The 27,213-nt window shown below is 37.3% G+C and overlaps 1 protein-coding gene and 1 pseudogene across 2 annotated transcripts in view; one reads left to right on the forward strand and one right to left on the reverse strand.

Annotated features, from left to right (window-relative positions):
• Nucleotides 1-1,716: 1,716 nt before the first annotated feature.
• The window catches only part of Fbxo8 (F-box protein 8), a 44,953-nt gene continuing 19,456 nt past the window's right edge, over nucleotides 1,717-27,213 (forward strand). The window contains exons 1-3 of one of the 2 annotated variants that reach the window (XM_051182442.1): nucleotides 1,717-1,879; nucleotides 17,997-18,333; nucleotides 20,813-20,939. In XM_051182442.1, the coding sequence (XP_051038399.1) occupies nucleotides 18,005-18,333; nucleotides 20,813-20,939 (456 nt within the window). In that variant the 5' untranslated portion in view covers nucleotides 1,717-1,879; nucleotides 17,997-18,004. Of the gene's footprint in view, nucleotides 1,880-2,141; nucleotides 2,192-17,996; nucleotides 18,334-20,812; nucleotides 20,940-27,213 lie in introns of those variants that run through there. The other variant, XM_051182443.1, reaches the window with a different exon arrangement.
• On the reverse strand, nucleotides 10,039-10,801 carry LOC127220569 (anaphase-promoting complex subunit 15-like; annotated as a pseudogene).

Below are 27,213 nucleotides of genomic sequence, written 5' to 3' on the forward strand. Positions count from 1 at the left end.
AAAAACTTGTTACTTAAAAATAAAATTGATTTGCATTTTCACTATATCATTAATACATAAAGTAAATAAAGAGTGCAGGTTCAATCATTGAGTTCTCAATAGTCTACCTAGCTTTCCGGAGGGTTAGGAACAAACCAAATCTGTCAACTGAATTTCTGGAAAAGATTGGGAGAATGGCACAGCACGGATCTGATGGGGAGTGGGAAAGGAACCCAGGGCCTTGGAATACCACCCCGTGGCTCTACCACTGAGCTAGATCCCCAGCTCAGCAGTTTAAGCTTTTTCGTTTTAAACCTAGCTCATTCTCATAGTTGTTGCAGGTCTTTAAATACATTAGCTGTCACTGAACTCAAAAATAATTTTGTTCAGGATGAAGTAACTAGACTTTAATAATCATGGTGGATAACTAGGATTTTGAGATGCAGCGCGATATATCTAAAAACCAAACTTTTAGATAGAGGAATACAGATCTGTAGAAATTAAATAGAAAAAGTCTCTCAGTAACAGATACTAGGAAAATTCTTTTGTAAGAGAAAAGTTCTGACCGGGGAATTAAAAAAAAAAAAAAAAAAAAAAAAAAAAAGGAGTTAGCTAGGGCGAATGGGGGCAATGGTTCAATGGTACCGCTCGCTGCATTTGCATATAAAACTGTTTTTTTAAAAAATGCTTGCAAGCAATTCTGTAAAATAGTGTAGGGCAGCCATAAGTCTAGAATAAATATGTTAAGATTAGTTTTCTTTTTATATAGGAAAAAATCTCTAGTCCTCAAAGTAGATGGAGAATTATTCAAACTCAAGAAAATGAAAGCAAAGGGAACACGAAGAAGTACTTTTACTCTTCTAGCCAGTTTAGATGTATCCTTGACTGAAAAAACCAACGTGCCGTTAACTTGGCAGGCAGTATTAAGTCACAAACCAATTCTAAGAGGTGAACTAAGATTCTTCCTACTTGGTTGCCTCCCCAAACACCTACGGGCACATAGCAAGTCCCATTTAGGTTTACCCTCCTGGTCCTAGCTTTAGAAGGATGAAACAGCAGACCTGATCATTCGCTTACAACTCAGGAACCTCGGTGAGCACAGCATTCAGGTGACCTCTGTCCCAGCCAGAGCACAGCCTGTCCGCAAGTTCTGGCGCAGCCAGCAGCCTCCCAGCAGGAGCGGAGTGTTCCCCAGGCGACCGCACCAACACGGAAGCAGACCCGAGCATAAGCAACTCGAGAAAGTGGCGGGAACCAGGTGTCCAGCTCCAGAGCCCCAGAGCCCCAGCGCCCGCGCCCCAGGGCGCCTCTCGCGCCGACCGTTTGTATTCGGAACCGTGGGTTCGAGCGCGCCGCCAAGAGTGGCCAAACGTTCCGAGCCACGCGCGGCCCCACACCCTGAGATTCCTCGGTGCAGATTCCACACTCCGTTCGCGCGCCTTCCTCGGGAGACTTGTTTCCCATGAGAACCTTATCAATTATACGACTTACATTAAGTGTCATGTCTCAAACTGGCATGACTCTGGTGAACAATAGTCGTTCATCAGGAGAAACGAGAAATAAAGACCTTATGGCGAATCAGAAGCAGCGAAAGTGAAATCCTTATTCTTTGTGGGCCCGCTCCCCGACGTCACTTCCGGCAACAATAGGAAACGTCAAAAACTTGCACTGTCTGCCACTCCGGCTTCTGCAGGCTGAGGTGCTGTGAGTTCGCTGGCGGCTGCGGCTGTTTCTGGCACTCTCGCAGCCGTCGTGTTCTCCAGCGTGAACGCGTGCGTTCTGCACAGGCATCTCCATGGCTTGGGCATCAGTTCCCGGCTGAGCCATCTTCTTTTCGGCTGACAGCACCCGCCCAGAGGCTGAGTCGTCGCGGCGGCGGTGGAGATCGCAGGTCGCTCAGGTACTAGCGTCGGCCCGGATACTTCCAATGCCTTGCCTCTTTCGCCTTGTACACTTTCACCTTTCTGCTCGGAAATAAAAACTAGGGGTGCTTACCACTTGGCAGCACCGGGTGGTGGGGGTGTAAGCAATAGTTTAGGACCAATGGCATGCTGAGACATTTTGAGTGACAGCGACGGTGGCTTATGAAAACTGTGCATTGGTGTCAAGAGGCGGGCATAGGTTTCTTCTGTTTCTAGGCCATTCCTATAGAGGTCAACTTGGGACTTGGGAGTAGAGACACGATGTGGTCCTCAAAGAACGAAGGCAAACGGTGAAGGCTACTTTCTACAGTTTTATGTGTTGCTTTTGTGGTGGTTATTGTCTGATTGGGTGCCCAGGCACACGTTTTTTTTTTTTCGACATCCCAAAAATAAGAATCCAAATATATATGTGTGTGTGTGTGTGTGTGTGTGTGTGTGTGTGTATGTATGTGTGTGTATATATATATATATGTATGTATGTATATATGTATATATGTATATATGTATATATATATATATATATATATATATATATATATATATAGTTTAGGGTCACTGCTTTTTGCTAGTTGCTACAGGCGCCAATTGGACTATAAAATTGGTTAATGTTTTTCTGTGGCTAGTCTACACTTCCGACATGGTATATACTTAATACATATTGCTGTCCAGATAAAAACCCATATCAATTTGCACTTTCTGTTGGATATATTTTAAGTTTGTGTTATGTATTTACTAACTAATTAATGATTCTGGCTACATGGTTTACAAGCCAAACATTTATTTTAAGGACTCCCTGTGCTGTGGTCAAAACATTGCCTTTATTACTGCAATTGGATATAATTTGTTTTTCATTTCACATTTGCACTCCCTTTTTCCATTTATTTTAAGACAGGGTCTCCTATTTACTCCAGCCTAGCATAGAATTCACTGTGTAGCCCCGACTGTCCCCAGCTAGTAATCCTTCCAACCTGGCCTCCCAAGGCTGAGAACATGGATATGCAGCATCCCACTAAGCTCCCTTCCCTTTCCTTTAATGTTTGGAGTTTGGTACTAGAGAGAAACTTCCTATTACCTTTGTGAAAGTGGTTTACAAAATAGTCTTAGAATAAAGAATAAATAGATTTGTTCTTTTCAGGTTAATTCAGAAAGTCCATGTTTATAAAGTTTGTCTAAATGTACAATTATCTGAGTTACTTTATTAGTTATGTACTGCTGATTAATAGTTATTCCCAAATTTAATACAGCTTAAAACAGCAAACATGTTTTATCTTGGTTTCTTTGAGTAAAGAATTAGGGCAACATTTAACAGAGTAGTTCAGGTTGTTTCCTGAGGTATCAGTTAAGCTGTAGTTGGGAACTGTGATGTTATTGAAAGACTTCTTCGAGGTAGAGTAAGGATCTACTTTCAAGGGCATTCACATGGTTGCTGGTTGGCCTAGATTCTCTGCCAATTGGGTGCCTGTATGAAAGAATGGCAGTTGATTTCCCCTACCACAGACAATCCAGGAAAAGCATCCAAATTGAAGGAAGGTACCTGTAATTTGAAGTGATACCCTATCACTGTTAATACATAGTATTTGTTAGGAGTCTTACATCCAACCTACATTAGAGAGTCAGAGATAATACAGCCCCAAAGCTCAAGAGGCAATATCTCCAAAAGCCATTTTCAAGGCACTGGCACAGATACTGTGGCTGATAACTTTTAGCAGTTAAAATAGCTAATAAGTAAGAATAACTGAGGGGGAAAAAAGTCTGATTGTGAATATGTAAACCTGTACTAACACAGACCCTTCCTGAAAAATAGTTTTATATCGATTATCCTTAAGAGTATTATTTAATATTTCCTGAAGAATAGAGTGTCTGAAAGGAATGTTTGTGTTTTTAGAGTCTAGATATCACAACTGGAGATTGTGTATTTCTTAGCTAATGCCCTATTATACAGCTGGAATTGGGTTAAAATGAATGTATCAAAGATAGCTTTTTGAAAAGGGAAGCAGTTAGGAAAAGGCTAGGGGTGGGTACAGATAAAATGCAGGTCAGTAGCAAAATTTGTGTTAAACCCATGTGATCAAATAGGGGTGGGAGAAGTGTGTTTTGGAAATGTATTTTGAAATTTAAAAAAAAAAAAAGCACTAGATGGCATTTGTGAGTGGGAGCAGATAGTAGAATGAGCTATAACCCCCCCCCCATATTGCCACTTCTATCAGCCCAACAAGTGCTTTTTAGAGACCTCTCCTTAAATGAAGCCTAAATATTTTTAACTATACTGAAAAAAAACCCAATCCAAAAACAACAACAACAGAAAAAAAAAACACCACAGGATGAAGCAAGGTTTATTAATTTAAAGTAGCCCATTGAAAGAGGGAAAGGGTTTTAAGAAAAAGGGTGCACACCCAAGTATGGTCTTGGACTTTTGAAGACATAATTGTATTCAAGTGTCTTAACAATAACGACACATAATATTTTGATGGCCTTTAAAGTTATATTATTTGAGGGTTTTACAAAAGTAAATAAAACTGCTTTGAGTATACTTATATTTATCTAAGTAGCATTCCTTTAGTACTTAAGATGAATTAGTTTATGGTGTTTTGTATAGGTTAGAGTGTAATCAGATAAAAACATAGGTTAAAAAAAAAAAGTCAAAGTAACCCTGCTATCCATGGGTTACAAGAAAGTCAAAATGTGTTTTGCTTGTAAAGGTGATTCCTAATCTTGTCAGATTGCCTTTGATTCTCAGCAGTACAGATTGGCAGCTCTCTTCCCTTCTCTTCCCTTCCCTTCCCTTCCCTTCCCTTCCCTTCCCTTCCCTTCCCTTCCCTTCCCTTCCCTTCCCTTCCCTTCCCTTCTCTTCCCTTCTCTTTCCTTCCCATATTCACTGGTTTATTGTCCTGCATTAGCAGGCACCACCTTCTACCTACACACTTCATTGCACTTCCCCAGTACACCCTTTACCAATAAACCATAAAAGCTTATTGGGAGCCAAAGGTTCTGGCTTAAGGGTTTGTTATGGCACTGTTTGTGCTAAGGCTCAATATAAAATTGCCTATGCTTCTTCCCAGGTTTGAAAGATACTATAACTCCTTATTCATTTGTAAATTATTATCCAAATTCATAGATGTAAAACAAATATATGCAGTTCAAGTTTGGGCAACAAAATTCCAGAAGCTTAGTTCTGGAATTATGCATTTACACATTCTTCAATAATAAAGAACATAGGATTGTTTAAAGATTTGTATAAAGGAACCAGATTTAACAAGTAAACCAAACTTAGCTTTTATCTGGCCATACTGCTTAGCTATTTATAACTGTCATGGGGGTGGAGAAACAAGAAGTGGGAAGCATGGGTGCTAAATATACAAACCATCTCCACCATCTTTTTATGTTATTCAATTTTAGGTATTATTTCTCTTTCCTTTGTTTTTATGCAATAGTGGAATTGTTTTTCTAGTTTTCAGTTGCAATAAAACAATGTACATAAAACAAAATGTATCATCTCGTCTAGTTTAAAATATACAGACCAATGGAATTAAATATATTCATAGTAGCATGTGATCACTTCCATTTCTCCATAATTCCTTACCTCTCATAAAGCTAACAGTCTGTGCCACCAACTGCCTGATCCCTGTGCCTTTCCCAGTTCCTGGTAATCCCATTCTACATTCTATGATCTTGCCTACTCTAAGTACTTCATGTAAGCAGTATCATGTAGATTGCTTTTTATGCAGTATTGAAGTTTATGTAGTATATTAAGTTTTCGAATTCATGAGTATGACTATATTTCTATTTATTTGCCTTTAACTTCTATCAGCAATATTTGTTCCTTTCATTGTAGAACTGTGGATAAATTGATTCCTAAATATTGTATTCTTATAGGTGAAATTTTTTTCTTAATTTATTTTTGAGATTGTTCATTAGTATATAAAAGTACAATTCTGTTGTAGTTTTGCCTGTACTGTGCATCCTGCCTTTTGCTGAAGTCATTTGTTAATTCTAAGGGTTTTGGTTTTTTGTTTGTTTGGTTTTTGTTTTTGTTTTGTTTGTCTGTTTGTTTTGACACAAAAACACAGCTCTCACTTCAAAGAGAATAAAAGATAGTTTATTCTGGAGCCAAACATGACTCTGGTAGTCTGAGAACATGGATTCACGTTACTGCAAATACCATGTTTCATCATGTTTTGGTTTTGTGGCATTTTTATAGCTATGGAACAAAAGAAAGTCTAGGTCAAGGCACTTTTCAAATACAGGATAAAACATAAGGAAGGTGAGTTATGATAATCAAGGAAATCTCTTCCACATGTTTCAGATGTCATCTGATACATGCTTAGCTTTTTGGTTGGTTTGGTAAAAGCTGTTGTTCTGTTACATTGCTCTAATACATTTCAAAAGGTTTCATGTGACAGTCACAAGGATGTTAGATCAGATACATGTTGGCAATGGATGACTATTAGGGGGTTAAAAATAGTTCAGGATAATTTGATTCTGGATATGCTACAGTTCAACTCTCCATAATCACAAAATTCCAACCCATTAGTATTGTAAAGGAATCTTTAATATGGATGTGACTCCTTTTGTGAATTTTAGTTCACAGTTTTACTTTTGGTTTTGCAGGATCTTTAGTGTTTTCTGCATGTAAGTTCACATCTGCAAACAGATAATTTTACTTGTGGTGTCCTACTTGGATGTCTTATATTTCTTTACTAATTGCAAGAATCCCTGAAAGCAAAGAAATACAGTGTATAGCTGAAAAAGATCTGGGGTATCAAGCTCGGAACACTTTTTACACATAAGGAAACAGACTTAAATTTAAGAGACTTGCCCAGGTTCACAACTTATTAAGGAAGGAGCCTAGTTCAGATCAACTTGTTTCTGACTCTCCCCCTAGTTCAGGTTACTCTCAGTAGTTTGCTTCACTACTTAAGGTAATGCACATTGAGGAGGTGGGCTGGAATGTGCCATCGTGGGTGCTGATGCAGTCATGCTCCGTAAATAAGTAATTTTTTTAAAAGGAGAGCTAATTTAATTAAAATTGGTATCCTTAAGCAATATGATACATTAACCGTGTTTACGAGTTAAAACATAACTCAAAGCAGACTGAAGAAATTAAATACGCCTAAACTTCTCAGATTTGTGGTTATGTTTGCATAGCGTGTCTTTATTTTCTTACATTTCTTTTTATTTAAATGTTATTTTGCTAGCACTTGTAGGAAGAAATTAAAGAGGTGAGTTTGGGGCGAACCTTAGAAAACAAGGCAATATTGTAAATCTTTTTGAATTAAAATAACCCACAAATGGTATGCCTTTTAGTAAGGAAAACTGCTCTTGCAGGACCAGATCTCTACATTTAATGAGTGGGGCTTTTATGTGTTTAATGTGCCTTGTGACCTCTTAGTACTTAACTGTTTCCCCTTTCTCTTTAGAAAGCCCACCTTGTGGACTTACCTTCTTTAATTTCTCTGAAATTGTGGACTCAGAATTTTAGGAGTATGATTGGTTATCAGGTGCTTTTAATTTTTTTTTCACTAGTCTATTCTAAACAACTTTGGTGGTCTGTTCTTTTGGATGTCCAGGCATAAATTATAGCTTGCCAATCTGATTCTGAATAAAATACAGAAAGTATTTTCTCACAGACTCACCCACTTTGTTCTGCCATTAATACCACTTCACACCACCTGAAGATTTTAAAACCCAAAATAACCAAACATTGGGTTGTTACTGTCTGTTTGAGAAAAAGCTTTTTAAAAGATATGTGACTTTCCTTTCTTTAACATTTAGTCAAATTTGTATTTTAAACATAAATGTCTGTAAATATATTTGCACTTTATCTGAAATAGGATGGTTATAGATTTCATTTCCACTCTTAGATGTAAAAAAAAATGAAAAAAATCTAGAGTGTTACAATGACTATTTAAATGCAACTATTCATGTTCTGTCAGTTGTCACATAGGTATTACTTAACACAGCTCAGAAATAACTTTATGTGGAATGAGATTGGCTGTGGGAAAATAAGGAATTAGAATGTGAATTTGAGAGACTCTTGTATTTCTGTTGCCACTGTGTAGATTTTAATTGAAAGATGAACTATATTCCTCATTTAGATATGCTGGCTAGTTTTATGTCATCTTAGCACAAGTCAGAGTCACCTGAAAGTAGGGAGCCTCGACTAAGAAAATGCCTCCACAAGATCCAGCTGTCTGGTGTTTTCTTAATTAGTGGGAGGTTCCAGCCCCTTGTGAATGGCTCTGTCACTGAGCTGCTGGTCCTGGGTTCTAGGAGAAAGCAGGCTGAGCAAGCCATGGTAAACAAGCCAAAAAGCAGCACCCCTCCATAGTTTCTGCATCAGCTCTTGCCTCCAGCTTCCTACCCTGTGTGACTATCTTCAGTGCTGGACAGTGATGTGGAAGTAAAAACCAAATAAACCTTTTCCTTCCCAAGTTGCTTTTGGTCATGGTGTTTGATCATAGCAATAGTAACTCTAGGACATTAATTTCCTCCACAGCATGTGCCACCCAAATGCTCAGCTCAGTGAAATTTCACAAAGGCATTAGTGCAGCTACCTTTCCTTATGCTTATACTTTGATATTCAGTTATATAGGAGCTGTTTTGTTTTGTTTTGTTTTTTTCTTTTTGATACAGGGTTTCTTTGTGTAGCCCTTGCTGTCCTGCAACTCACTGTGTAGACCAGACTGGCCTCGAACTCAGAGATCTGCCTGTTTCTGCCCCCTGAGTGCTGGGATTAAAGGTTTTCACCATCACCACCCAGCTTATATAGGAACATTTTGATTAAACTGTTCAAACTGTTCAGTGTTTAACAGGCAGGCTTTATATTAGGTGTCTAAGATCTACTAATAAAATAATTTTTATTTTGTTCTTCAGAGAAATAGTCTATTATTTTGAAAAGAACAGAAATATGTATTTCTCTCTTTCTCTCTCTCTACACACACACACACACACAAACACGGTGAGTGAAAAATGACAGTCAAAAATACCATTATTTAAAGAAATGTAGCCATTTACTGGAAATAAATTGTATAGAAAACTGTTATTTTAATCAATATCATTATTGCTAATTGCTCTGTAATGTTTTTTAGGTTTGAAAATTCCTTTACAAAAGATTTTTTAAAGTGAAAATTTCTCTTTATTTTTTGAAATGTATTTTATGTGTGTGTTGCATCTTGTCTGCATGTCTATGTATGTACTATGTGTATGCAGTACACACAGATGCCAGAAGAGGGCATCAGTTCCCCTGGAAATGGGGTTGCACACCATTGTTAGCTGCCACCTGGGTGCTGGGAATATGACCTGGGTCCTCTGCAAGTGCAGTCTGTACCCTTAACTGCCAAGCCATTTTCCAGCCCTGGGCTGCTTTCCTTCTATGAGAAAAATACATCCAAATGTTATGTCTGTCCAGTGTGCTTGGCTTTAGGGTTTTCACATTCAACTGTTTTGAAAAATGGATCCAGTGGTTATGTAGTGCTTTTCCATTTAAAAAATATTTCTGTGTGCATTGTCTTGGTTGAGATCATGGCAGATTTGTAGTTTCCCCCCACTTTATGGCATGTAGGCTTAAAAGATAGCAAACTATGAAATAATTGAAGCTATAAACTCCCCCTTCACTGTGTTAATGCCAAAAACACTCCATTGCTCTAAAGCAATACTCCATGGTTTCCAGTTTCAACACAATAAAAAACCCAAGACTTTAGTACTTAACGTCTTGATTTTTAAATTGGCTTTTCCATTAAATAGTTGTTCACTGTGCAATTAAACTGTTACTGCTAATATTTATCTTACTATTTTAGTAGAAACAAGTGTATATAAAATTAGGTGATTTAATTAGGCTTAGTCTAGTTTTAAGATATTGACTAAATCCATTTCTACATGTGTTAGACGTATTTGAAGCAGTCCTGATTATATTAGTTTATGTACAGCAATACCAATTTCACTATTTTGCCTTTTAAGTATTCATTGTCTTTTTGTTTTATTTTTTTCTACTGTTGATTGAATGCCTCAGACATACCAAACAAGTACCCTGTGAGCTACACCCCCAGTCCTACATTATCTTGCTTTAATCATTAAGAGGCACACAAATAGTACTTTTCCCACTTATATCTTTTTTTTGGGGGGGTGAGAATCTGTCCTGTGTCTTTATTAAAGAGGGTAAGAAAGGGACTACACCTGGCAACCAAGGAATGAGGTACCAGCCAGGAAGGTGGGATGGGTTCAGGCTCTAGGGACTCAAAGGAAGACTGATGGCCTGGGAGGGCCCAAGAAGTCCTTATCCTGGCAGCAGCTGAGAAAGTGCCTGAGGGAAAGCTTTAGACACTACAGCCACAAGCTGGTTCTGCCAGCTGAGGGGCTAAGGCCGTGGATGCAAGATAAGTTGGGGTGGCCTGGAATCACCCTGAGGCCACCTTGGCTTGTCTACCTAGATCATCCACTGGTCCTGATCCTGTTCGTTGCCTTCCATGTCCACCTCATTGACCTCTCCATCATCAGGTGACTCATTATAGTTATTTATCTCATCCACGTCCTGCATGTCCTCATCATCTTTTGAATCCTCTTCACTGTCCTCATCATCTTCATCATCTCCTTCCTCATCATCGTAGTGCTCTGAGGCTGGCTTGCCAATAGGTACCAGGTTGTTGTCTTTCTCTGCGATGCTTTGGAGCCAGGCCTGATGCTGCTGCTCCTGCTATTGCATCTCTGTCTCCTCCACACAGGGTCGATCCAGATTAAACCACAGAGTCTTAGTCACACGAGAGAATAGGGAAGGGAACAAGGTGGACATGGCTCCTAAGCTGAGTTTGAGTCCTGGCTCCATCACTTACTAGCTGTTTGACTTTGGCCAATACACTTAACCTCTCTGGGCCTCAGTTTCCTCATTGCGCCAAGAGCCGGCAGCAAGCAGCAACCTGGAAGCGCTTCCCAAGGCCTGAGGGGAAAAACCCACCAGCCCCACTTATGTCTTAATCCAATTATTAGTGCATTCTGTATAAACAGTTAAGACATCATGTTAGGATTTGTATCCTTAAGGATTTGTTATCCTTGACTGTCTTTCTAGATATAATGAGTTAACTGATGTCACAGATGGTTCATAAGGTTTTTTAACAATTAGGTGAATGTGTTAAAACCCAAGATAATTACTTTTCAATAAACCACACCAGTCTTACACACTTGATCAACTCTCTTTAAAGCTTTTGTTAAATTTTTTTCTCTGTGTCTCTGTCTGGTGCTGGGAATTGAAACCTAGGGCCTGTGTACACTAGGTAAGCGCTCTGCAAATGAGCTACATACCCAGTTTGAAGTTTTTCAATCAGTGCTTCTCATTTATTAAGCCAGACAAAATAATAATTGATGAGCACTTTATATATGGCTGGTGATGAATTTATCCATTTAGTCCCTTGTGTGAAATCAGCTGATCTTAGTACATAGAGGAGAAGCCATTCTCATTTTACATGTTGGAAATGTGACCCTGTTTTGTGTATTCCCATGTTGTTTTTAGCAGGTAGTTACCAAAGAACTATAAACAAATGTATACACATATATTGTATATACATATATTCACATACATATATGTATATATTATATCTATTAAACTATCTATTTTCTATTAATCCCAAATTAGCTTTGTTAATTTGATGATTAAGCTTTATGATAAAAATGAATTAAAATGAATAAAAAATTTTATGCTCCATGTACTCCAAACTTATTATTTTAGTAGAATTATATCTAAATAATCACCATAATATAATACATAATTCAGGAGTAATAGTGCAGACCTATAATTCCAGCACCTATGGGAGGATGTGGCAAGAGGATCCAAAATCTGAGGCCATCATGGGCTAAATAGCACTTCCCTATCTTATAAAGAGCCTGAAAACACTGATCTCAGTATGGTTACATATATATATATATGTCATACAGGAAGCTAAGACTCAAAGATGGTGGCAAGTTTGAAGTCAGCTTGGGCTGTGCAGTGAAATACTGATTTTAAAAAATACTATATTTTTATTATGATAATTTTTTTATTTAAATTTGAATCAACCTTGTTTTACATGTCAATCCCAGTTCCCTCACCCTCCCCTCCTCTCCTGTCCTCCTCCCAACCCCCATCCTATCCCCTTCATGTTCCCCAGGGAGGGTGAGGCCTTCCATGAGGGATCTTCAAAGTCTGTTATATCATTTGGAGCAGGGCCTAGGTCCTTCCTCTATGTGGAATGGGCTCCCAAAGCCCATTTGTATACTAGGGATACTGATCCACTACCAGAAGCCTCATAGACTGCCCAGTTCTCCTAACTAACATCCTCATTCAGGGGGTCTAGGTCGGTCCTATACTGCTTTCCCAGCTATCAGACTGGGGTCCATGACCCCCCCCCCCTTGTTCAGGTCAGTAGTTTCTGTGGGTTTCTTCAGCCTGACTTTTACTCTTTGCTCATTACTCCTCCCTTTCTGCAACTGGATTCCATTAGTTCAGCTCAGTGTTGAGCTGTGGGTGACTGTTTCTGCTTCCATCAGCTATGGATAAAGGCTCTAGGATGGCATTTAAGATAGTCATCAATCTCATTATCAGGGAAGGGCATTTAAGGTAGCCTCTTCATTATTACTTAGATTGTTAATTGGGGTCATCCTTGCAGATCTCTAGACATCTCCCTAGTGTCATATTTCTCTTAAAATTTACAATGGCTCCCTCTATTATGATATGTCTTTTCTTGCTCTACTCTATTCTTTCCCTGACTCAGTCTTTCTGCTCCCTCATGCCCTCTTCTTCCCTCTTCTCCCCTACTTTTTCTCCTAACTCTCTCTCCCCTCCCCGCATGCTCCCTATTTGCTCAAGAGATCTTGTCCCTTTCGCCTCCTCTTGGGTCCTCCTTGTTCCCTAGCGTTTCTGGCAGTATGAATTGTAGGCTGGTAATCCTTTGCTCTATGTCTAAAATCCATATATGAGTTATGAGTGAGTACATACTGTGTTTGTCTTTTTGTGACTGTGTTACCTCACTCTGGATGGTTTCTTCTAGTTCCATCTATTTGCCTGCGAATTTTAAGATTTCATTCCCCCCCCCACTGAGTAGTACTCCATTGTGTAAATGTACCACATTTTCTCCATCCATTCTTCAGTTAAGGGGCATTTAAGTTTCTTCCAGGTTCTAGTTATTACAAATAATGCAGCTGTGAACAATTTTAAAATGCTATTAATGTATCAAAAATGCTATTTTTTAACAATTGATACATTAATAGCACTTTAAAATCCAGATTATTTATGATATGAGAGTGTTAGTACTACATAGAAATTTTTTGTTAAATGGCAAATGTATCTTCATGGTACTTCTAAAATGACACTCTTGACTAACAAAGTTTTCATACCCATTATTGGAAACATACTAATGGAATTCTGTAACTCCAGTACCAGAACATCTGATGCCCACTTTGATCCTGGTCACATGTGCTCAAGACATATACACACACACACACACACACACACACACACACGAGGAATAAAAGCAGTAAAATTATTTTAAAAGATGTTTGTGGAACCTAAATGTCAAAAATATTTTTGTTGCACTGAATTGTTACAAAATAATTTTCTTCTTTGCCACTTAATATTTAGGTATGGTGTATCAGCCTAGGCAGTTAGCTTCTCTTACATCTTCTAATTATATTTTCTTAGCAAGAGTTAATGGAATTGCTCTGAATCTCATAGATCTAAATACAATTTAGATGTAGGATTATAATTACTTAGGTAATTAAATCAAAATAATCAGATATGTGTACTCTGAGGTAGAAGAACAAAACAGAAATTGTCATTTTAAAAGGATGGAAAGGATCACAACTTTCTGTTGTGGCATAGTCTCCAAATCTTATGAGCTTCAGTCCCATAGAATTATGAACCATTATTTTGCCAGGGAGGAAAATGAGAATCAAAGATTATAAACTGATCAAAATCTTTGTGGAAGATTGATGCAGACGTTGTTTTTTCGCTTCAAAGCCTGTGCTTTCCACAGGACTGTGTAAAGAGCTGCAGCCGGCAGCAGCAGCTTCAGTAATGAGCAGAGACAGGGCAGAGATGAGACCTGCTGTGTCTCAACTTCAACAACTGTTTGCTGATTTGGGAATGCTTTGCATTCATATACACCCAAGTTTAAGTCCTACATCTCCTTGCCAGTCGTGTGATCCCAGCCCTATTTAACACTATTACTGGCCTTTAAAGATGTTGGTGAGAATTAATGTGTAATGATATATAAAAGTTTTGAGCGATTGTCACAGAGTACTAAATAAAGTTTATAGCACTGAGTTAATGTTTAAGTATTACATAAATGTTCCAGGTATAATACTACCAACAAAAGGAAGGGAACAGACCAAAGAGTGTATGAACTAAATCTCTATATCCTAAGAAGATTTAAGGGGTATTTTTCCTATTTTATTTAGAAGTTTATCTCTGCTCTAAAAAAAAAAAAAAAAAAAAAAAAAAAAAAAAAAAAGTTATTCTTGTGGTCAAAGACAGCAATTAAAGAGCACTTTCTCCCCTTCTAAAGGAACAGAGTTCAGGTCCTAGCACTGACATTCTCTTCTTGCCTCTTGGACACCTGCACACACACATTGTATGCACACACACATTAATCAATTAATTTGACTCAAAATGTCAATAATAATTCTGATTTAGTGTTTAATTTTCTTTATCAGAGTCTACTCCTCTGCTTCTCTATCAAATTCCACTCAAGATTCATTGATAATTATACTTTGAATTATGTTTTCTCTGAAGATTATGAGATGACATTTAGCTTTATTAGTCATTATAATGTTGGAAAGTAGCATTCTCTTCTCTTTTATTTATTTTTTCATTGGTCACTTATGTAGATTTGTAGGGATTTTTAAAATGTTAATATAGAGTATAATCCATTATTGTCCTTCTTACCTAGTATACAAATTGCCCAGTTTGTCCACTAGGCATACTATCAAATTAATTCCAAGGTTTCCTTTTCAAGCTATCATAATTACTTTTGTTTTAATTTACCTTTAACTAACTCAGTCCGCGTTTAAAAAATGTTGCTTTAAGATTTTTCCTTCCAGACTAATGTGGGTTGATCAAGCCAGACCACCTGAAACAGAATACCAGGTGATTCTACATTCAAAACAGCTGGACAAAGCACTACAACCAGGATTTCTGAATCTTCTTCGAATCCCCCATGACAGCGCCCCTTACCAGCAGGAAGTAGTTTGGAAAGAATGACGTCCAAATTCCCAAATATTGTCTATGAATGTTTGTTTTCATTTAAATGGACTTGGTTATATAAAATAAAATAAAATAAAATAAAATAAAATAAAATAAAATAAAATAAAAAAAAAAGATTTCTTGCTAGGCCAGGCATGTTGGCACACACCTTTAATCCTAGCACTCAGGAGGAGGCTGAGGCAGATGGCTCCCTGAGATCTAGGCCAGCCTGGCCTCCCCCCTGAGTCACAGGACAACCAGGGCTACACAGAGAAACCAAGTCTCAAAAGAAAAACAAAGTTTATTGCTAGCTTTAAAGGGAATACCAAGTGTGAAAATTGAAAGATGAACCCCTTTCACTATAACTCCATATTCTGAAAGTGCTGTAGGCAGCTCCCCAGAACATTTATTATGTAGGGTAGAAATTTACAATGTTTGTTAAAATTGAGTTGTAATTGTTAACTTTGGGCTGGGGAAGTGGCTCAGATGTACAAGCATGAAAGCTTGTTTGGATCCTTAGCATTCATGTGCAAAGCCTCGGCAAGGTGTGGTACCTGAAGCTACTAGACCAATCAGTATTGCCTCAAATCCCTGAGCTGTTTCTGTATCAATATGTAAAGGTGGAGAGCAATTGATGCCTTCAGACCCCTGTGTGTACATGCACATACTGTAAAACCAAGCACACAAATGCACACATAGAAAACTACTAACTTCTACTGAAGAGTCACTGAATAAAAACATTTTTAGGATGTGTGTTTGTCTTAATAATACTTCAATGATGGGAAACATTAAAGATTGTTGAGGAAATAAAATGTTGACTTAAGATGTATGGACCCCAGTAGGACTGATGGTCTTTACGGTGGTTTGTTTGATATCCATTATGCATAAGCGAACATAGTTTTTCATTCTGTGTATGTGTTGTATTTCTGTATGGGATTTTACATGCGTGTGTTCAGTAGCTAACAAAGGCCAGAATATCAAATCCCATCAATCTGGAGGTACAGGCAGCTGTGGGCAAGACAAGTCTGTGTTCTTAATTGCTGAATCATGTCTCTACCCGCCCCCCATGAATATTTTTTATCCTTATTGTGCAAGTAAGTAATCAGTGACCCAGAAAAGTTAACCACTTGTTTTCATTTCACATCTCCCTCTGAATTGTTCCCTCTTTCTCTTATGTTTTTCGTGTCCTCTATCTTGTATGGCTTCTTTAGGATATATAAGTTTCTGATTCCCTCTCTGCAATATTCTAAACTAATCTCATTCCATTTTAGATCATATTTTAAAACTTTACATTTTTTCATAATCTATACAATGTATTTTGGTCATAGCCATCCATCATGAACTCACTTCAGCTCTTGCTAGTTCCTGTCACCCCCATACACACAACTTCATGTCCTCCTTGGTATTAAAAAAAAAAAAAAAAGGGAACAAAATCTCTTGAGTCCAGTTAGTGCTGCCCATATGCACATGAGTATGGGGTCACCTTCTGGGGCTTGAGTGACCTACCAGTGGCCATGTCTCCAAAGGAGTGTGACTCCTCCTCCATTGCAAAAATACTTGAAATACTATTTTTTTGATGTGTTGTTTTTTTTACTTTATGTGTATCTATATGTGTGTACATATGTATGAGGATGTTAGCATGTGTGTGGGCTTGCCTTTGCTACTAAACATACCTGGAGATGAGAAGACAACTTATGAGAGTGATTTCTCTTCTGCCACTTAGGTCTTGGGGATCCAACACCAGTCATGAGTCTTTATATCAAATGCCTTTACTAGCTAAGCCATTTCATGTGCTGCTCATTTCTAAATGGGGCAGTAGCTAATTAAGCTTATGGATTGTAAGTAGTTTTCAAAAGTTTCCTTTATTTTCAAATTCATCTTAAAACTGAGTTTATGTGAAAATGGGTATTTTTTCCTAAAAAAAATTAAATAAGTGATGAAACAAGAACATTTTGCTTGGAAAGTGGTTCATTAAAGTAATTATTTGTATTAAATACTCTTCCTGATTTAGTCTGTCTTGGTAATTTTATTTGCTCAGGAAAAACTGCATGCTTTGAAAGCAGTATCAAATAAGCTTAGGCCAGTTATTTTCTAAGTGTTTTGTATGGGGGTCCAGGGTATTTAACAGCTGCTCTGGCAGGTGACATGTAAGGGGGTGAGAGAGACTGGAACACACCTTTTTCATCTTTTCCCAGGTACCTTGAACATAGCCCCAGAGCTATTTGGAGATGAGTTGAAAAATTACTGTCAATTACAATTTTATTTGTTAGCACCAATGAAACCAAATAGTTGATTATTTTTGAAAAATTTATCCTGGCGTTCTAGGTGTCTAATTTATAAGGTTTTTGAATTAGACTTCAGGGCCTATGTTACATTTTATTACAGTCTACAGCCTAAGTGTAGACTGGCAGGAATTAAATGGAAAGCCTGCATCACAGCTGTTATGCATCTGGGAGTTTGGTTAAAATGGACTAGCATAGCAGAGCCTGAGTTGTGATAAAAATAAACAATGTCTGGAGGCCGTTTAACTGAACTTCTGTGCTCTGATCAGAGCTGGATTTAATACTGGTCCATAAGTTCACACAATTATAATTTGTGTCTTCAGGACATCAGCAACTTCACTCCCACCACATGAAAAATGATTATGTCACCTGTGGATCTTAAAAGTCTGTAGCCAGCAAGCTGGGATAGAGTCAATGAGCAGATCAGGTAGTTAAACTTCTCTGCCAAGTGCTGTACCCCAAACCCCCCTAAAGCTTCTCTATAGCTTTCACTGGGCTTTAATGGGAAATTACAGTCCTGATAAACAAATGTCTTGTCAGATTTGTTGTACCAATGGGAAAGATGGTTTACATTTTTGTGTCATCCTTATTACCTTCTGACCTTCTCAGGCTTGCAGATGGGTCAAGGACTCTGGAGAGTGGCCAGAAACCAGCATCTCCAACAGGAAGCCTACAGTGAGCCAGGCTACCTCAGCAGAGAGCAGAGCAGGAGAGTGACTTCAAACAACATTTCTCACTCCAGCCACCGGAAACAAGCACAAGGAGGCATTGATCTATATCATCTTCTGAAGGCAAGGAAGTCTAAAGAGCAGGAAGGGTTCATTAACTTGGAAATGCTGCCTCCTGAGCTTAGCTTCACCATCTTGTCCTACCTAAATGCAACTGACCTATGCTTAGCATCCTGTGTTTGGCAAGACCTTGCTAATGATGAACTTCTCTGGCAAGGGTAAGTGCAACCCACCAACATTCAACTCAGATCCCTGTCTTCTTTAATGTTCTTTATATAGCATGATATAGTGTAAAATAATTTCTATTAATATGAGCATATATATTTTACTAGAAAAATAAGTAATAGTTATCTTCTCAGTCAATTTTGATATTGCCAAAAAGACAGTAGAGAAGACAATGTGATGATGACTATACAGAAAGAAGGAAGTTATAATCAAAATGTGTCAGTTATTACACCTCAGACATGGCAGTTATTTGAGAAACATACCCATTCTGAGTAAGAATTTATAGTTCAAAGTTTGTAGTCTTTGTATCTAGTTGAAGTTTGTGTTTCCCAGAAGAACACTGTCTGAACACTGAGCATACTTAAAGATCAGTTAAACAATGTTTTCTTTATTCCAGAGGAAGCATGTGTGCTTTTATGTGTAACAGTATTTGCTATCATCAATTTTTAAATTGTGACAACTTCACCAATATTTTTTTTTTCTAAACCCATTTTTATCACTGAAGCAGGTAAACAACAGACAGTTTGTTCCATAGACATTTTAATAGCTGTTGCACCATGAGCTTTTGTAGAATACAAACTATCTTTTAAAATATTATTTATTCCTAAGTAGCCTCCTGCTCTGCTGAAAGAGCATAGAAACTTAGTAGCCAAAACTGGCCTCAACTCCGGATCCTCCTGCCTCAGGCTCCCATTGCTAGGAGTGCAGTTATACACTACCACACCCAGCTGAGTCTATCTATAGCTGAGCTTAAAAGAATATTCATTTCTAAATTTAGTGGAATTAGGTATGTATGTGTTTTTCATGAGGTTTTAAAGACATTTAAAATGTATTGGAATATAGTTTCTGTATTTTCTTTGTCTCCATAGTAATACACTAGACTTAATGTGCTGATATGTTTCCAGGACTCTGAGGCATTACACTAAACACTTTAGTTTTCAAATACTAACTAGTGCCTCCATGTGGATTGGAAAGAACAATCCTAATCTACGGAAAAGAGTGCATTATGTGGTACAGTTCTTATCCAAGGTTGAATAAAATTTCATGTCTTTGTGTTGGTAGAGAATCATGGATTTGAAACAGTATCTTAAGCATGATCAGCATCATAGTACTTGATATGTATAGTTGTGAAATTATGCTGTGTTTAATTTGGTGTTAATGTTTACTGTTTTGAAAAATCAAGTGAAGTCTCCATGCCCAGCATTTCATGTTACTTCACAGTTGTCATGGGCTATTTAATAGATCCCAACTAGCTTCTTACCATTGTGCGTTCTGAGTAAGACTTTTATCTAAATGTTGCCACATGCATATTAGCTGGATTTCTTTTGGGAACCTTCTTGTTTCTTCTTCTTCTTCTATGGTGCACCAACTGTTGCAGAATTTTTGTGTACACTGTATGAAGATGTGTCTCTGCCTATGATATCTTCTGATTGGTTTAATATAAAGAACTGAATGACCAATAGCTAGGCAGGAGAGAATAAACAGGCTATCCAGGGAGAGAGAGGAACTCTGGGAAGAAGAGAGGGGGAGAGATACCAGGGAGCTGTGGAACAAGTCAGATGTACAGAGTGGGAAAGAGTTAAAAGCCACTTGGCTGAATGCAGATTAATGGAAACAGGTTAAGTTATAAGAGCTAGTTCATAACAAGCCTAAGCTAAAGGCCAAATTTTCATAATTAATAAGTCTCAGTGTCATTATTTGTACTGTCGGTCCCACAAAAGAAATTCCAAATACAGCCAACATCAGAGAATTGTTGACAGGATTGAGCAAACCAATACAATTAAAACCCATTTTAGTAATCTCTAAGTGGTTGTCATGTATCATTGAAATTATTTTTGATTGCTGTGTTTAACTTCAGATAGTTTTAATGAGTATGTTAATCATTGTAACTGAAATTCTTAAATGCTATCAAAATTGCTAATTGTATGGCACTTATCTTATTCTAGTAAACTAGAGTTTCAGAATTTAAAATAAAGTTTATAGCCACATATCTTCTGCTCTAAATGCAGTGAGGCCTGGGAGAAAGGAGCCTAAAAGTGAGGCAGATTACTCTCAAGGATAGCCAACTTTATTCAGAGCACCAGACAGTTTATAATCCAAGGGTTCAGAAGAATCAAATGAGCAAGATGCTCAATCATAAGGGCAGACCTTATGTGACAACATTGGGATATGACAAATAACAATGACCAGTTGTAATAACAGCTGAAGTAAGTTCTCTCCTCTTCACTGTCCCTGGAAAAGCACATTCAAAGAACAGTTCCACATTTTTGAAGAAATTGAGGTCACAAGACTTGTTTTCTTGGAGTTTTCTCACAAGCACCCAGAATTCCCTTTGCATGACTCCATTCTTGGATTATGTTCTAACAACTGCAGAATCTAATTCTGTGTCATCTAATTTCAGAATGTTATGTGAATGGATGTTTATATTAGGAACTATAACCAGTTTGGTCTTATTTTCTCTTATTTTTATAGGTTGTGTAAATCCACTTGGGGTCACTGTTCTATATACAATAAGAACCCACCTTTAGGATTTTCTTTTAGAAAACTGTATATGCAGCTAGATGAAGGAAGCCTCACATTTAATGCCAACCCAGAGGAGGTAAGTAGAAAACAGGATTATTTGCTTCAGGTCAGCTTTATGGTTTTGCTGCAACAGGTCAGCTTTATGATTTTGCTGCAACCTTCTAACACTATAAACTTGCAGGTAAAAGTAAAAGTAATTGATGACTTTTTGATCTCTGAAAAACGAAGTTTTTGGTTACAGTTACATGGCCTAATCAGTTTTATTTGCCTTCCCTGATCATATTCTGGTCTGTCTACCTTCTAACATTGTATGGCAACATTCTTGAGATGTGAATAGTATTCTGCTGGTCTCAGATACATATTACCAGGAAGTATAAAATTTTGTTAATGAGAACATACATATAATATGTTCATCAAATTATATCTGCAGCATTATCTTTCCATTTGCTCTGTTTAGTATTGATATACTTTTATTAGAGATAATCATAGACAACATCATTCTAATGTACTGTATCAAGATTTTGAATGTTGATAACTTTAGCTGACAAGGTGACTCAGTAAGTAAAGGAGCCTGCCATGCAACTCTGGCAGCCTGACCTCAATCCCTAGAACTCATATAAAGGTGAAAGGAGAAAACAGACCCTACAAAGTTGCCTTCTAATTTACACTTGTATCATGGAACAAACACATTCATGTGCACAAATATAATAATAAATTTTAATTAAAAACATAATTTCATGTTACCTAAAACCTCCTCTTGATTCTGTTTAAAAATCTATGTTTACTTCTTTCATAATATGTAAGACTGATCAAAATGTGAAGAGAAATTACACCTTACCTTTTCCTATTCTTATTTTAATGTATTTTGGGAAAATTAAGAATTTCAGAAATGCTTACATATCTCCTGGATTTATTCCTCCAAATCCAAATGGAAATGAAATGACCTTGGAAGTTACTACTTCTGGTGCATTTTTTTCCCTATGGAAACATTAACTAGAATTATATAATTTAATATTATTTTAAGATGTTTTTTCACTTGTCATAAAGTTGCTAAGAATTGTTTAAGTTGGGTGCTGGAGAGGTGTTTCAGTAGTTAAGAATAGCACTAGCTGCTCTTTCAGAGGTCTTGAATTCAAGTCCCAGAAACCATACAGTGTTTCACAACCATCTATAATGGGATCTGATGCCCTTTTCTACCATGCAGGCATACATGCTAGTAGAACATTCATATACATAAAATAAATAAATAAATAAATAAATATTTTTTGGAGAGGGAGAGGCATGTTTAAACCATGTAGAAAAGTAGTTTCTAAAATGGTATTTTGTTGTAAGTAGGAAAATGTTTCTTCACTTTTTAATTTTAAGCTTAAATCTAAATATTGCTCTTATAACTTAATGAAATAACCCAGTGACAGTACATTTTTAAATAAATATATCTTCACTTACTATGTATAATTTTTGTCAAATTTTTCTTGTATACACATAAAACTCAATGCCATTGTTAAATAAATATACACTTTACCATTTAGCCTTACCCTTGCAAATATAACAAATGATATGTTATAAACCTGCTATAATATTGACATGCAGATACCTATTGTCTTTATTTGTTTTTTTTTTAACCAATATATTAAAGAAGTGGGTGAAATTCTAATGCTTTTTATTGTTGCTGTTGTTGTTTTGGGCTTTTTGAGACAGTGGCTTCTATAGCCCAGGCTTGTCTTGAATTTACTGTGTAGCTCAAGCTGGCCTTGAACTTCAGATCCTCCTGTTTCAGCTTCCACCATGCCACCATGACCCCTCAAAAAAACTGTGAAATTCTTAATTAAAAAGGATAATTTGTTAAATTTTAACAAATTTGTTTAAACTTTACATTTAGAGCCATCATAATGTAAAAATCTACTTTTAAACTCTAATGAACAATAAGGAGTTATCATAAATTAGTTTATCATTTATCACTTATCCCATTATTGTAATTTTCAAGTGTCTTTTATCTTAGAATATAGGTGCTTTTCACAACATCTTCTGTAAATAGATAGCAATCTGAGAATGTCACCTTTTAGGTCTTGCACTGTGGCAAATGTGCGTTGTACGGAGATTTCACTGTAGTTATTCAGAGCCTTGGAATAGTTTCAAAGCCATTCGTGTTTTCATTACACTTGGGCTTTTACTGGTTGCTGATCAAAATAGTTCATGTGGTGAGCTTTCTGATGTTTTGCTTGGTCTGCTTGCCCAGTTGTGTGGTGATTGATTGCTGGACAGGAACTGAGGGCAACCAGGGTACTGTCTTGCTCAAGAATATATAAAATCAGGAGAGAGAGCGTTTGTAAGCCCCTCTTTATTGTAGTCAGATTATGCATTTTCAGTGGCTTCTGTCATGAACTATACTGATGTTGAATCTAAGTATCATGTTGAATTCATATGACGTGCAAATGTATAACTTGGGAAGTGTAAGTTGTACAAAGTGAGACATCATTGCTGATACTGACTATGGTAAGTAGTTGTTTTTTTGCTAAATGTCTTGCGATTTAAAAAAATGGATTATAAAGTCATGCTTTCTATGAAAAGAAAGAATATTGTGATCTCAGACATAAGAATATTAGCTAGATAGTTTTAAATGTCTAAACTGGAAAAATTAGAAACAAAAGGATGTTTCTATGTTTGCAGCTGTGTGCATTATGACAGAGTTCTTGTTAGTAACTCCTAGAATGTTTTGTAGGAAGGCAGAAAAAAAAGTAGTATTCAAGTCCTTTTTTAATGTGAGGAGGATTTTAGATTTTTGTTTCAAATATTTGCTAAGCAAAGGAATTTAAATTATCAAAATAAGATTTTTAGATTGTCAGTTTACTTTTCCATCCTAGCTTCCATTGTTATTGAGAGTTGGCTGTATTTTTTTTTTTTCCACTCACGGGCCTGATTTAAAATAGTCTCTAGTTTTCTTAAATAAATTAATTCACTATTCTGAAAGGACTGAATAGCACTGTCAAGAGGCACAGAGCTGAGTCACTTGGAGTATCTATGGTTCCAGACTCTAGTCTATGCTTTTGTAAATATCAGTACTTTATTAGGTATTACCTATAGGAAAATAAAATTTTGTCTTTACCAGGATACACTTTGGTATAAATAGGCTTCTCCCCAAAAGGCATTTAAATACTGAAAGCCATTTGTGTTTAGAATAACAGGGGAAAACATTTTGATGACTATATTTTATTTTTCATTATAAATACAAAATTAATTTGTTTACTGTTTACAAAGTAATGTCTGTAGATGCAAAGTTACATAAAAGAAAGTTAATAGAAAGATGTTTTCATGTAGAACTGGGCAATGTGAGTGTAATTAGCCAGATCGGAAATGGTTCTTGCACAGATTTCTCAATGCTAGAATCAGAATACTTTTTGGAGATTTATTTTCCCCCACTCACTGGAGCACTGTCATCAGACATATTTCTCTGGGTTCATCTAAGTGAACAATAAATTATTGTTGATCATATGTTCAAATATAAGTGGTGTTTTCATATCTGCTTGAGATAGTGTGCATATAATTGTTGAGTATTATATTTTAAAAACTGTACTTTTCCATGAATTTTAGTTTTGTTCTTAAGATTTTTCATAGCAAACATCATTAAAATATAAAAATAAGAATACTTACAGCCACAGGGAACAAGATCCTCCAAAGGACACCGTTCGTGTCACGGATATGGGTAACCAAACTCCATAGCAACTGCTGGCAGTGGCTCATGGGGTGGGGGAGAACATCTGCACAAATTTGGTACGATCATCTAGCACGCTGTTGTTTTCTGCATGACGTTGTGATCTCCGCTGTATGTAATGTCTTGATCTTATGCATGAGCTTGTGTACTTGGTGGCAATGACCACATTCTAGTAAAAGAATGTGCTGAGTAATATCTGTTTACACATTAAGTTGTCCTTTCCATGCATGTACAAGTTCAGTGTCTCAATTCTATTCTGCTGGTAGTGTTGTGATAAATTCTAGTTACCATCCATTGTTTCTTAGGATCTATCTTGTTGTACAACATTTTCTGGACAGAGTTATCATTAAATTTAGAATCTTAAAACTAGTAGTAAACATAGTGATATAGACATGTTTTCATCTCTGTATGATACTCTTTGTAATGCCATGCAGTCAGATTTTTAAAAGGATACTTCCCTATATAAGCATATTTCTCCTATATTTATACAGAAATACCTAATTGCTACACTTTTATGCATTTTACTAAATAGATCTTGAATAAAATCTTTTATAAAAAATATTTTGACATACTTTAAATGGAAATGAATTAATATGTACGTATACTTTATTGTTAAAACAACATATTCCTTTTGCTCTTAAACCAGGAAATGTATAGGTTCTCCCAATATAGGAAATTTTTTTCTCTTTTTATTTAAATTTGAAACAAACTTATTTTACATGTCTCAGTTCCCTCACCCTCCCATCCTCTACTATAACCCCCACCAACCCCCATCCCATCCCCTTTCTACTCCCCAGGGAGGGTGAGGCCTTCCATGAGGGATCTTCAAAGTCTGTTATATCAATTGGGGCAGGGCCTAGGCCCTCCCCCATATGTATAGGCTGAGAAAGTATCCCCCTATGTGGAATGGCCTTCCAAAGTCCATTCATATACTAGGGATAAATACTGATCCATTACTAGAGGCCCCATAGACTTCCCAGTCCTCCTAACTAACACCCACATTCAGGGGGCTGGGTCAGTCCTTTGCTGGTTTCCCAGCTGTCAGACTGGGGAGCATGAGCTCCTCCTTGTTCAAGTCAGCTGATTCTGTGGGTTTCTCCAGCCTGATCTTTACTCTTTGCTCATCACTCCTCCCTCTCTGTAACTGGATTCCAGGAGTTCGGCTCAGTGTTTCGCTGTGGGTGTCTGCTTTTGCTTCCATCAGCTACTAGATGAAGGTTCTAGGATGGCATATAAGGTAGTTGTCAATCTCATTATCATGGAAGGGCATTAAAGGTAGCCTCTCCACTATTGCTTAGATTGTTAGTTGGGTTTGTCCTAGTAGATCTCTGGGCATTGCCCTAGTGCCAGATTTCTCCTTAAATCTATAATGGCTTCCTATTATGATATCTCTTTTCTTGTTCTCATCTATGTTTTCCCTGTCTCAAACTTCCTGTTCCCTCATGCCCACCTCTACTATCCTCTTCTCCCCTACTCTTTCTCCTAACTTCTTCCCCTCTCCCCCCATGCTCCCAATTTTCTTAGGAAAGCTTGTCTATTTCCCCTTCTCCAGAGCACTGTGTATTTCTCCCTGGTAATCCTTTGCTCTATGCCTAAAATCCATATATGAGTGAGTACATACTGTGCTTGTCTTTTTAGGACTGGGTTACCTCACTCAGGATAGTGTCTATCCATTTGCCTTCAAGTTTTGTTTTTGTTTTTTGTTTTCTGAGTGGTATTCCTTTCTGTGAATGTACCACATTTTCTCCATCCATTCTTCAGTTGAGGGGCATCTAGGTTGCTTCCAGGTTCTGGCTATTACATCTGCTATGTACATAGTTGAACAGATGCCCTTGTTGTATGAATGTGCATCTTTTTGGTATATGCCTAAGAGTGGAATTATTAGATTTTGAGGTAGATTGGTTCCCATTTTCCTGAAGAACTGCCAATACTGATTTCCAGAGTGGCTGTATGAGTTTGCACTCCCACCAGCAGGGGAGGAATGTGCCCCTTTCTCCATATCCTCTCCAGCATAAACTCTCTTTGGTGTTTTTGATTTTAGCCATTTTGAAGGGAATAAGATGGTATCTCAGAGTTGTTTTGATTTGCATTTCCCTGATGGCTAAGGATGTTGAGCACTTTGAGTGTCTTTCAGCCATTTTAGATTCCTCCATTGAGAATTCTTTATTTAGTCTGTACCCCACTTTTTAATTGGATTACTTGGTGCTTTGGTAACTAGTTTCTTGAGTTCTTTGTATATTTTGGAAATCAGCCCTCTGTCAGATGTGGGGTCGGTGAATATCTTTTCCCATTCTGTAGACTGCCATTTGGTAACTAGTTTCTTGAGTTCTTTGTATATTTTGGAAATCAGCCCTCTGTCAGATGTGGGGTCGGTGAATAGCTTTTCCCATTCTGTAGACTGCCATTTTGTCTTGTGTACTATGTGCTCTGCCTTACAGAAACTTCTCAGTTTTAGGAGGTCCCATTTATTAATTGTCAATCTCGGTGTCTATGCTGCTGGAGTTATGCTCAGGAAGCTGTCTCCTGTACCAATTAGTTCAAGAGTACCTGCCACTTCTCTTCTAAGAGATTCAAGTGTGGCTGGATTTATGTTGAGATTTTTATTCCATTTGGACTTGAGTTTTGTGCATGGTGATAGATA

The sequence above is a fragment of the Phodopus roborovskii genome, unplaced genomic scaffold (genome assembly GCF_943737965.1).
Source record: "Phodopus roborovskii unplaced genomic scaffold, PHOROB, whole genome shotgun sequence".
Lineage (NCBI taxonomy): Eukaryota > Metazoa > Chordata > Mammalia > Rodentia > Cricetidae > Phodopus > Phodopus roborovskii.